This window comes from Lemur catta, chromosome 1 (genome assembly GCF_020740605.2).
Source record: "Lemur catta isolate mLemCat1 chromosome 1, mLemCat1.pri, whole genome shotgun sequence".
Taxonomy (NCBI): Eukaryota; Metazoa; Chordata; class Mammalia; order Primates; family Lemuridae; genus Lemur; species Lemur catta.
Window position 1 is genome coordinate 120,314,116 of NC_059128.1, and position 11,918 is coordinate 120,326,033.

At 53.2% G+C, this 11,918-nt stretch overlaps 1 protein-coding gene across 4 annotated transcripts in view; it reads right to left on the reverse strand.

The window, feature by feature from the left end:
• The window catches only part of UNC13A (unc-13 homolog A), a 60,642-nt gene extending 53,983 nt beyond the window's left edge, over nt 1-6,659 (reverse strand). For all 4 annotated transcript variants that reach the window (XM_045553259.1, XM_045553264.1, XM_045553257.1 and 1 more), the window contains exon 1: nt 6,638-6,659. In XM_045553259.1, the coding sequence (XP_045409215.1) occupies nt 6,638-6,659 (22 nt within the window). The remainder of the gene's footprint in view (nt 1-6,637) is intronic.
• Between the last annotated feature and the right edge of the window lie 5,259 nt (nt 6,660-11,918).

An 11,918-nucleotide genomic window follows, 5' to 3' on the forward strand; every position in this document is an offset into this window, starting at 1 on the left:
GGGTTTGTATCTCTGTCTGCATCACTTGAATTTCTGTCTCATGAGAGCAGCTGAATGGAGCCAGTGAAGAGAGTATTTGGGAAAATGAGGTGGCTCCAAACATATGTCAGTAAATGTGGTTTGTTCCCATCACGGACAGACAGGGGACCGATGGCAGAAGGAAGGAGTGCCTTCCTAAGCCAACACCAACCTCCCCACCAGAAAGACCCAGATTTTAAATGCAGATGACTCGGGTACTGTCCCCACCCATGTGGAAGGTCAGGCAGGATAGAGGCTCTGTCTGGGAGTGGTGCTTTGTGACCCTGGGCAAGTGAACCCCTCTCTCTGGGCCTCCATCTCTGCCTTATTCCATCTCTGTCTGTCTCTCTGTCTCCTCAGTCTCCCCACTCTCTCTCCATCCCTGTCTCTCTCTGTTTCCCCCTTCCCAGTTCTACTTTCCCCCAATGCTGTCATTTGCCTTTAGTCTCTCTGCCATCCTTGTCACCCTCCCTGCCTCCGTGGTCTAACACCACCACCGCCCCCCCAAGCCCCAGCTCTTGCGCAGAGGGGGCCCGGCGGGGTCCTCAGCCCCCCGTGGGCTGGGCCAGGCTCGGGCCCTCAGCCCCGGTCGCAGGTGGAAGGGTACATGCATGTGTGTCCCTCACCGAGGGCTCAGGGGAGGAGGGAGGGACGCAGGGTGAGGGGTCTTGGAGGAAGAAGATGAAAGGGCCCAAGCTGGGAGGGGTTCCCAGGACCAGAGGGCGCGGAGGAAGTGTGCTCAGAGCAAGAACCAAGCGTCGCCCTGTCTCCCCTGGTCAGCAAATTCTCCCCTGGTCAGCAAATAGTCCCCGAGTCACCGCCCTCGTCGTCACATCCCGCCACCTCTCCACACCCACGCCGGGTGGCGGTATGCGGGTCAGCGGGGCGGAAGAGCCACGCCTCCCCGCTGGCTTCGCTCACACGCGCAGGCTATTTATAACGTGGGCGGTGGGAAGGGGGCGGGGAGTCGCCCGGGTGGGGGAGGGGGACACACTGCCGTCCTCCTGTGACAGGCGGTGTCGCCACCGCGGCTCACGTGCTCAGTGGCGGGTGTGGCCCCCCAGCAGCGCCGACTGATGAACGCGGCTACAGAGGCCGGTGCTGGCCGGGGCCAGACAGAACCTGGGGATGGTGGAGCAGGAGTTGAGGCTGCGGACCCCGCGGGGACTGCCTGGCCCTGGGCCTCAGTTCCTGCGTCTGGGAAATGGGGGCGGGGAGCTGGCCGGCCTCAGCTTTCCTGTCCTTCCCTTCCTCCTCCTGTCTTTCTCCTCCTCTTCCTCCCTCTCCCCCTTCCATATCATTATTAGATTAATAGTAGCCTCATTATTATTATTACTAATGTCTTCACTATTTCTATTATTTGGTTGGGCTCTAAGTGTGCCCCTGGCCTGCATTCTAGGATTCTACAATCCTGGATTCTAATTGAGGGGGATGCCAGTCTTGAGGCACTTGGTCCATGACCTGCTAGGTGGGGGTGGGAGTGTGGGGGAGGGGAAAGGTGGGGGGGGAGGATGGGGGTGGATACACCGGTCAAGGGAAGCATCTGCAAGCCCACCTGCCCAGGGCTGCCATGATCAAATCAGCATGGCATTGGCATGGGGTGTGTGGGGGGGGAAGCACAGAGAATCCGGAAATAGATTCTAGGACATGTGACAGCTTCATGTGCGATGCCGGCAGCAGCGGACATTTCAGCAGGAGACGGATGGGCTTTGTGAGGAAGGGCGTTGGCCCCGCTGTCCTTGCATCTGGGGGAGAGTAAATGAGGACTTGCATCGTCCATTGACAGAAATAACCCAAAGCCGGCACCAACAACCGGCAGCTCGGGAGAGCTCCAGGGATCAGGGATTTCTGTGTATGCTGTTTACCGTGTGGGACTTAGAATTAGGCCCGGGATATAGTAGGTGCTCATTAAATAGTAGACGAGGGAATGACGTCATTCCCTCCTCCAGCAGCCCAGCGAGATGGTGCGGAGAGCCGCAGGGCGCGGGCAGGCGCTGTCCACGGTGCTGGACACCCCGTTACTGCCTGTTCACTCCCAATGAGCCTGGTTTCCTCCTGTCCGTGAGCCTGGGGCCCCCTCTTGCAGCGCTGCTCAGGCTTGAGCACACAGTGGGATCTTAGGAAATGTCCTACACTCATGGAGTTCCTTCCAAAAAGCTTTTAGTCCCCATTAATAAAAACACCATCATTGATTTTCCATGGCTGTGGCACACACTTATCCAGTCTTTCCATAGACGAGGCATCGTGCCCAGGGCTCTGTGTGTCTCATCTCATTGGAGAGTTCTGGCAGACCTAGATAGTGGGTGATAGGTGATATCAGCGTGCCCATTCTACAGATGGACACACTGAGGAATGGAGAGGATGTGGGACTTGCCAGGAAGTGGTGGAATGAGGGATTCAAACCCAGGCCTGCTGGACCTGGGATGCCCTCCCTGGCACCCCACAGAGGAAGTCCTTTGTATGTGGAAGGAAAGTGAGCCCAGCTTAGGGCGAAAGCTAGGTTGCAACCCTGATGATCAATCAGAGCCAACCCTGGAGGGCATCCCATGAGGATGGTAGGAAAAAAGACCCAGGTGCACATCCTCCTAGCTGGGTGGTATCGGAGACTGAGTAGCTAGGGACAGAGGGACTTGTGAAGACTTCCTGGGAGAGAGGCATGGAAACCGCTGTGATGAATGGGGAGATTGTGACACGTCTGTTTACTGAGTGCATGAAAAAGAAGGCAATCCCAGGACAGATTCTCACCCCACAGAAGGGACTGGCTGTCTCCCAGGTTTGGGGGATGAGAGGGGCCTCACCCTTCTCTCCCCACCCCAGCAGGCTGTGGAGTCAGTCAGCTCCCCCTCTGCCTCTGTGACACCAGGCAAGTTGTTAAACCTCCCTGAGCCTCAATTTTCCTCATCTGTAAAATGGGGCCGCTGTGAGGATTAAACAGGGCATGGGCATAAAAATCCTCAACATCATGCTTGTAAACTGCTGCATAAATGGGGTTTATTGTTGCTGCTATTATTCGTTGTGAAGCAAAGCCACCCTCACACACAGTCGAGGGTTTGTTCATGTTATTCATTCACCAGATATTTATGGAGACTTTGAAACATCAAGTGGCATGTGCAAAATGCTGTGAGGCACATAGGAAGGTCTGGAACTAACTGATCCCCCCATACTTTTGCCTGTGCTGCTCCTTCCACTGAGAGCATCATCTGTCTCCCTTTTGCTTATTCCCCCTCACCTTCTGAGACTCAGGCAAATGTGTGTGTGGGTGGGGGGAATCAGAGCAGGCTTCACAGAGGAAGAGAGCCTTGGACACTCCACTCCTTGGGTCCCTTAACCCTTCTGCATCTCTCTCACCCTAACTCCATGTGTGTGCGTGGGGGGATGGACAGTGGCTAGGAGTAGGGCTGGGTCTCCAGAGCTAGGAATAATCTCTGGCATATAGTAGGTGCTCAATGAATGCTTTTTGAGTAAATACATAAGTGACTTCATGAAGGAATCAGGTAGCATTTGCCATTCACAGCCTCCAGATCCTGCCAAGACTGAGCAAGTGGATTAAGGGTTGAGGAGTGTGGCAGGCAGCAGGGTCCCACATAGACAAAGAAATGAAGTGAGGCAGAGACAAGGTCTACACAGAATGATCTGCCAAGTGTTGGTGCTGCATGTGCACGCAAGAGCTTGCATTTGCCTGTGCTTGCCTGAATATTTGCAGGAAGCAGTTTTCTCATGTCACGAGGGCAGGCAGGGGCATGCACATGGATACATGTGTGCAAGCATGGAGGGACATGTGCTCACATGCACCATTTAAGTGCAAGTGGGGGTCTGCACATATGGGCCTGGGAGTGGGGTGTGACTGCATCTGGGACATGCTGGTATGTGTGAGCTTGTGGATGATGTGTTAGGTGGAAACACATATGTCGTTATTTGTGTATGTGCATGCTATACATTTCTATGGCAGCTGCATTTGTTTACTTGCACATGTGTACACACTTGTGTGCAACTACATACATAAATGTATGTGTATATCAACATCCACTTGTTTAAAGGGGCTGCTTTGACTGTCCTTGGTATGTGCTTATGGGTATATGGGTGTGTTTCATGGGACTGGGGGCCTTAACAGATATATAGGAGGGCATGTCTGAGTGTTAGGGCATGAGGGGATCTTTATGTGACATGTGTATTGTGAACATGCATCAAAGACATCCATACATGTTCCTGCAAACAGGCATGCCTGTGTTGCAGGGACCATGTCTGTGGCAGCAGACTGTGTCCCACGTGTGTGCATATGCCTGTGTTCACACGGGCATGTGAACGCGCAAGTGTGTGCATGCGTGTGCAGTACCAGGCACATGGTCTGCACGGAGGCTTAGTGGATCTCAACCCTTTTTGTTCCCACAGGGACAGTTTGGGTATGAATGTGTGTACAGGCAGACTTGGGTGGGCCCCTCCTTGTGGAGAGGGGGGCAGGTATTTCCTCAGTTCCAAGGATGGGCTCTGGCCCCACAGAAAACCCCTCGCAGCCTAGCTTCACTCCTGCCCAGCCCAGCCCACCTCACCACTCCCATCTTCCCCCTAGCCGCCCCTGCCCAGCCATCCCAGCCTCCGCCTCCCCGTCTTGCCTCGCCCAGCATTTCCCTATCCCCATCCCTCCCTGCCTCCTACTCATCCCCGCACCAGCCTGCAAGGCTCTCCTTACACCTCAGGGCCCTATCGCACCCCCCCCCCCAGCGACCCCCTCCACCCTGCAGGCGACTCCCTCCTGTAAGGTCCACGGAATCCGGCACAATCCTTCCCCCAGGCCTGTTTCTGGAAGCCTCATCCTTCTTGCCGGCCCTCCCTTGCGCCACCCCCGCAGACGAGCCTCTCGTTTGCGTCAGAGTTAGGGTGAGATCCCCCCACTAGGCAAACCTTCCAGAGAAGCCCAGCTTGGAGGTCGTGAGCTGGGGCGGGGTGCGGGCGTGAAGAGAGGATAGAGTCAGCCGGGAGCACCCACTTCTGAGGGCCTCCTCCAGTGCCACTCCCAAGTGCTAGGCAACTCAGAGGAGGAGGAGGACAGGGCAGCAGGGGGCTGGGCGATCCCTTTCCCCTCCCTGCCCCTCCTCAGGCTTAGTCTGTGGAGGCTGCAGGGGGGTTCCCTTCACTTCCCTACTCCCCTAATTCCAGACGCCTGGAGGCCATGGGCTGGATGAGTTGACCTCTGACCTTCGGGACCCTTTTCTACCACCCCCAGCCCTGTCCAGCAGAAACAGGTTCAGAGAAAGGGGGCCCCTGTCCCTTTAAGAACACCCGCGTCCACACCGGCCCAGACCTGCGCGATTTGCACTCGGAAAGCCGGGAAGCAGCTGCTGGGGGAGCGGAGCGGGCGGGGCTGGGTTTGTGAATGAAGCGGCCAAGGGGGAGGGGAGGGAGGAGGAGGGGCGGCGGGGGAGGTTCCCGGGCTCCCCGGCCTGCGCACCCGGGGTCCAGGCAGCATCCACACACTCCCCTATTCCCCGTCGCCCCAGGGCTCCCGAAGCCTGACATCTCAGGCTGGGCCGACACACCCTTTCCCCCACCCCAGCCTTCGTGTGGGTAGGATTGAGGGGGGCGGACCCGAGTCCTTAAGCCCCAGGGTTCAGACCTCTGTAGGCCTTGAACCCGGGCCAGCCACCAGCCCTGCCGCCCAAGGTCCCCCAGGGCCTGAGTTCTCAACGTGAGCGCCCAGGAGCCTGGGTCCTGGTGGGCTGGCTTCTCCCCCATCCCAGCCATAAAGGTTGGGGGGTCATGGCCCTCCCGCGCCTCTCTCCCTGCCCCCACGCCAAGGCCGAGCGTGGGCCTGGGCGTGGGCCTCGATGCAGATGGCGTTCTGGCCCCAAAATAGCTCCCCCCACGCCTCCCTCCCTCCCTCCCTCCCGCACAAAGTGGGTGAGGTGAGGACGGCCGGAGAGGGCCAGGGCACACTGCCTTCCGCCGGTCGGCTCCCTGCCGAAAAGGCCGGGAATGTGTCTGGGGAACCAGAGGAGGCGGGAGGAGGACGCCCTCGGACCCCCAGTCGTATCTCTCTCTGGACTTTGGGAGGGGTCTCCTGTCTCGCTCCACGCCCAAGTCCTCTCCAAACCGGGGCTGGGGGAGTCCTGATGGCCAAGACCCCCTGCTCAAATTTTACATCCCTAGGGCTCGGAGAACCCTTCCCTCGCCTCCCCTTGCAGTTCCAAGCCACGTCCGCGTCCGTGAGGACCCGCAGTCAGCCCACAGCATCGGACGCCTTCCAGCTACCCGTGGGACTCGCTCGAACTACCTAGCCCAGCCCCTTCCGCACGAGCCCCCTAATAACCCGGTCTATACAGACGCCCCAGGCTAGATGGTTTCCAGGTAGAGCACCAGATGCCTGCCCGCGTCCACACGGGCCTCCGCGTTCAGCCGCGTCCGTACGACCCCCAAGCAGCGGCCACCAGGACCCGCTTAGAGCCCAGCCGCGTCTACATGGATCACCCCCGCAGGCGCCCCGCCGCGTGGACAAGAGCTACCCCCTCGAAAGTCCAGCCGCGTGTTTTCGGGCTGCAGCCTCTGGAGCCCAGCCGCATCCACGCGGACCCTGCGCCCAGCCCGTGTCCACGCCGGTCTCCCGGCCCTCAGCCTCGCCTCCTACCTCCAACGCAGAGCAGAGACATGTCTCCGGAGTCGCCGGCGGGCCGGAGGCGGCCGGTCCGGCTGGGGCTGGTGGGGCTCAGCGGCCGCGCCGGGGCATCGCGGGCTGCAGCGAGGCTCACGCCGGGGCCCGGCCGCCGCCGGCCATCTTGGTTCAGCACCGGGGCGCGGACAGCTCCTGCGCGGCGCCGGCGGGGCGGAGGGCGGGGCCGGGGCGCCGGGGGGCGGGGCGCGGGGCGCGCTAAAGGGCCCGGCGCCGGCAGGGGCGCCCCGCCCCCAGGCCTCCGCCCGCGGGGTGACAGGGCAGCCCACGCGGGTGCCCTTCTGGGATCTCTAGTCCTCTGTCTAAGGTGTCTGTTTGTCTCCCTGACTCTGTTTATCTCTGTCTCTCCCTGGGTCTCTGTTCCTTTCACTGTGTCTCCCCATCTCTTATACTCCTGTGTCTGTTTCTGAGCCTTCCTCTGTCCAGTCCTCTGCGTCCTGTCTAGGTCTGTAGGTCGGTGTTCGCTCTCTCTAAGTCACCAAGACTGTGGGTCCTTGCACACACTCTGACTCCATCGCATCCTTCACTCCACTGTGTAACTGGAAAACTCCTATTCATCCATCAATGCCCAGTCTGAACATCACCTCCTCTGGAAAGCCTTCCCTGACTACCCCAAACTGAGCCTTTACTCCTCCTCTCTGGACTCCCCCAGCCCCCATCCCTTCCTCTGGTTGGGCCCTGACCCCAGTGCAACTCTGCTCACCACCCTTCCCCACACATCTAGCTGGGCAGTTCTATGTGGGCCCTTGTTCCACAAACGCATTCACTATGTATCACCAGCACCCAGAAGAGCAGCAGAGGCTGAGCCCTGCAGGGTCTTCTGCCTCTAGCAAACAGGAAGTAGCTTCATAGAACGTAGAGTGTGCATGGAATTAGTTGTGAGACCTTTGTTCAAAACCCAACTGCCTGTCATCACCAGCATAACCTTGGGCAAGTCACCTGACTTATCTATGCCTCAGTTTCCCTACCTGTAGAATGGGGTTGATAACAAGACCTGCTTCAAATGGTTGCAGGGGATATTATATGACTTAATACCTGAAAGAATTTGGAATCATAATGCCTAATAGTAACCGTTTTTGTATCCCTCTCACTGCTTTTAAATTTTTTTACTCAATCTCACTTAGACGTAGGTAAGGAATAAGGAGCAGCCATGCCAGGCTTGGATAAAAAACATTATCATCACAAGGGATGATCCCTGTGTCCCCTCTCCAATCTCTTCATCCTTCCCACAAACTTTGTTTTTCATTATCCTCCTTCTTTTTTAAGTTTTACCATAAGCTTGTCAGCAAGCAGTGCATGATTAAGTGTTGCATGTCTCTGAACTTTATGTAACTGGAATCAAATGTTCACACTCATTACTAACATGTCGCTGTTGTTGTTCAATGACTCTGCTGGTAAGCATCCTTGCTGCTGTGCGTGGCTGTGCAGCAGGCATTCCTCACTGCTGTGTAGAATTCCTGTGTGTGTAGGGACCCAGGGCTTGGCCTTCCAAAGGTTCCATGAAAAGTCACTGACAAGATGTAGATTGATAGGAGGAAAGGTACACAAATTTATGTAACGTGTACACGGGAGACCCCGGGATAAAGACCTGAAGATACGGGGGGAAATTGTCCATTTTTATGCTTTGGTTCAACGAAGTATGGATAACCATGTTGAAATATAATTGGACAAAAAAAGATGGGCTCTAATGCTAACAGACTGAGTGGGGTTACCCAGCAAGGCCTGGCTGTTGAGATTCTTCTTGGCCTCCCTGAGCGGCATCCTTCCATCTAGCTGTGGAGCAGGACCCTCTCTGGAATGGGGGTCTTATGACCTGCAGCCAAACAAGGTAGGTCAAATCATTTGAGGCCAGTTTTACAGAATAGCTTTAGGTTTTATGGCTAGCTTTGGAGAAAGAACATTTTGGTTTCTATGATACGCCTTGGGGAAGAGGGATTCTAGTTTCTATGGCTGGCCTGGGGGGAGAATTGCACCAGGAGATACAGGAAGACAGGAGAAGGTCAGAGGAGAGCTTTTGCTTCTGAGGCCTTCATTTTAGGGTATTGTTTTCTGAGCCCCAACATACAATATGACATTGGTTATTTATATCTTCTCCAGTGTGTGGACCTTTGGGTTATTTCAAGTTTGGGTCTATTGCAAAAAAAGCTTTTAGGACCATCCTCAGACTTTTCAGACTTGTGTGCTCATGCACACAGGTAAGGAGGGCTGGGCCATAAAACACCCACACGCTCAGCTTCACCACATAATATCACATTATTTTGTTGTAAGTCCAGCAATTTATATCATACCAGTGCAGCGTAAGCACCAGTTGCCCCACGTTCCTACCAACACTTTGAATTGTCCAGGTGTTTTAATCATGCCAGTGTGGGGAGAGTGAAGTGATGCCTCATTTTGGTTTTGGTTTACTCTCTGATTGCTCACGAGGTTGGACTTTTACAGGAATACTGGTTTGTCCTTCTGGTAAAATGCCTGTTCAAGTCTTTTATCTATTTTTTAAAATTTTGACTGTCTTTTCCTATTGATTTGTAGAATTTCTTATGCATATTAGGTACAAATCTTTGTTGGTTTCATGTGTTGTAAAAAGTCTCCAAATTTGTAGCTTGTCTTCACTCATTTATTGTGTCTTTTCTGAAAAGAAGGTCTTAGTTTTCTAATAGACTTTTCATTTGGGAAAAAATTTTAAATTTACACAACAGTTGCTGAGACATACAGCTTCAAAAGGAACAGAGCATCTGCCATTCCCTTTACCCAGCTTCTGCTAATGTTAACATCTTATATATACATGGCTGCCGGGTATTTGTCAGAACTAAAACATTAACATGGGCATTTATTAGTAGCTAAATTGCAGACTTTATGCCTGCAATGCATGCTGTGGCTGCACAGTATTTTTCACTGCTGTATGGTATTCCTTTGTGTGTGCAGGGGCCAAGGGCTTGGCTCTCTGAAAGTTTGCTAAAAAAGTTACTCAGCGGATGCAGTGATTGCATTTCACTGGCTTTTCCACTAATGTTCTCTTTCTGTCCCAGGATCAAATTCAGGATCTCCCATTGCATTTAGTCATCATGTCTCCTTGGTCTCCTCTGATCTGTGACAATTTCTTAGTCTTTCCTTATTTCTCATGACCTTGACACTTTTAAAGAGTACTTGCCAGGTATTTTGTGGAAAGTCCCTCAGTTTGGGTTTGTGTGATACTTTTTCGTGGTTAGGCAGAGGTTACAGGGTTTGCAGGGGAAGACCCAGAGATGGTGCCCTCCTTGCCACACCACACAAGGGGCATCTGGTGTCTACATGACATCCGCCATGATGTTAACTTTGATCCCCTGGTGATAATGGTGTTTCAGGCTTGTCCATTGTCAAGTCACTATTTGCCCCTTTCCCTGCTCTATTATTTAACATTTAGAAGCAAATCACTAAGTTCCTCGAGGGGAGGGGATTACACTCCATTTCAGGAGGGAGGGGTATCTACAAAGCCCTTCATTTTAAATTATATTTTAATTACCATAAAATACACATAACAAAATTAACCATTTTAAAGTGTACAATTCAGTGGCACTTAGCACATTCACCATGTTGTTGTGCAACCACCACCTCTGTCTAGTTCCAGAACATTCCCATCACCCAAAAGGAAACCTTGTCCCCATCAGCAGTCACTCCATTTTCCCCTTCCCCCAGCCCCTGGCAGCCACTAGTCTCTTTCTGTCTTTATGGAATTAATTTTAAATTCTTCAATTTGATTAATCTTTTCCTTTGCAGTGTGGGACACACACGCTGTGTCTTGCGTAGGAGACCTTGTCCTACCCTAGCACCATAAAGATCTTCTCAGAGCATCTTCTACATTTTTAGAGTTTTGTCACTTACAGTCCTGCCTTGACTTCTCTTGGAACTGATTTCTGAGTGTGTAGTGAGATAAAGTCCAATTGCACATTTGGTCCATGGGGACAATCAATTGTTCCAGTACCACTTGATGAAACTGTCACAAAGCAAGTTTTTGTACATGTGTGGACTTAACAGTGGGCACTGACCAACCATTAGGCATGCAGTGTCCGGGGTCCATTCCAGGCTCTCTCTTCTGTCCCAGGGCCACCTACCTCTGGTATTAACCTTCATGCTGATTGCTGATATCTGGTGACCTGAGTCACTCACCTGGTTCTGCCTCCCCAGAGGCATCTGAGTTAGTTTCTGCCTTGTCAGCTTTTTGGGTTCCATGGAGAAACCCAGTTGGGACTTCGGAATTGCACTGAATCTATAGACCAAATTGGGAGACCCAGTAAACCTTCTGAAGTGCAAAAACAATGCATCTTTCCATTTATTTAGCTTTCAATAAAACATATCACTTTCATATTTATTTCTAGATGCTTTGGACATTTGATGCTACGAATACATCTCATCAGATATTGGCTTTTTTTTTTTAACCTGTTAGTTGCAGAAGGATAGAGTAATGCAATTGCCTCTAGCATCTATTAAGCTTTCTCAAATTTTTGTACATCCAGTAATTATATTTGCACATTCTTTGGGGTTTCATTGTACACAAGGATGTCATCTGGAAATAAAGACACTTTCCTGCCTTGATCTGCAGTCCTCAGACCCTTCATTTCTTTTTCCTTCAGTAAAATGCCAGGCACCATGGTAAACAGGCATCCTCCCTTTGTTCCTGATCTTAGACCGTTTCAGCGTTCACTATTGATCACTCACATCCAATTAATTCTTAAGCCCTGGTGCCCCATTTCGTTCCCACCAACAGTTCACCTAATTCCAGAGCTATTGATTGGAGCCGTCTGGTCCCTCCACCAATTATGCCAGGCTTCCTCCGCCATCTCTGCCCTCTCATCTCTGTGGCTCTCGCTTTCTCTTCCTCATGGCCTGGCGGCATTTGTGCCTTTTGCTCTCTGTGACCCTCTGTATCTCTGTGACCCTCTGTGAGCTCTCTGTGACCCTCTGTGTCTTTCTCTCCCTGTTCTCTCCTGGCTTCTGAAGTCATGCTCTTTCTCCACCATCCTAGGAAACCCACAAAGAAAAGTCATTGAAAGAGAAGTGACGGGAGACAGTGCATAGACTGGGGGAAAGTACACCGCCCTCCCCCTGTGTGTGGCGAGACCACACACCAAAGCACACACATCCCTGCTGCCCTGCCAAGCTCCAGGGGCCTCCTCGTATCAAAACTCGCCCATCTTTATGCCAACAGGAGCGATGGAGATATCTGAGCTTGGGATGAGAAGGGTTCCCCCCAACAGCATCTGCA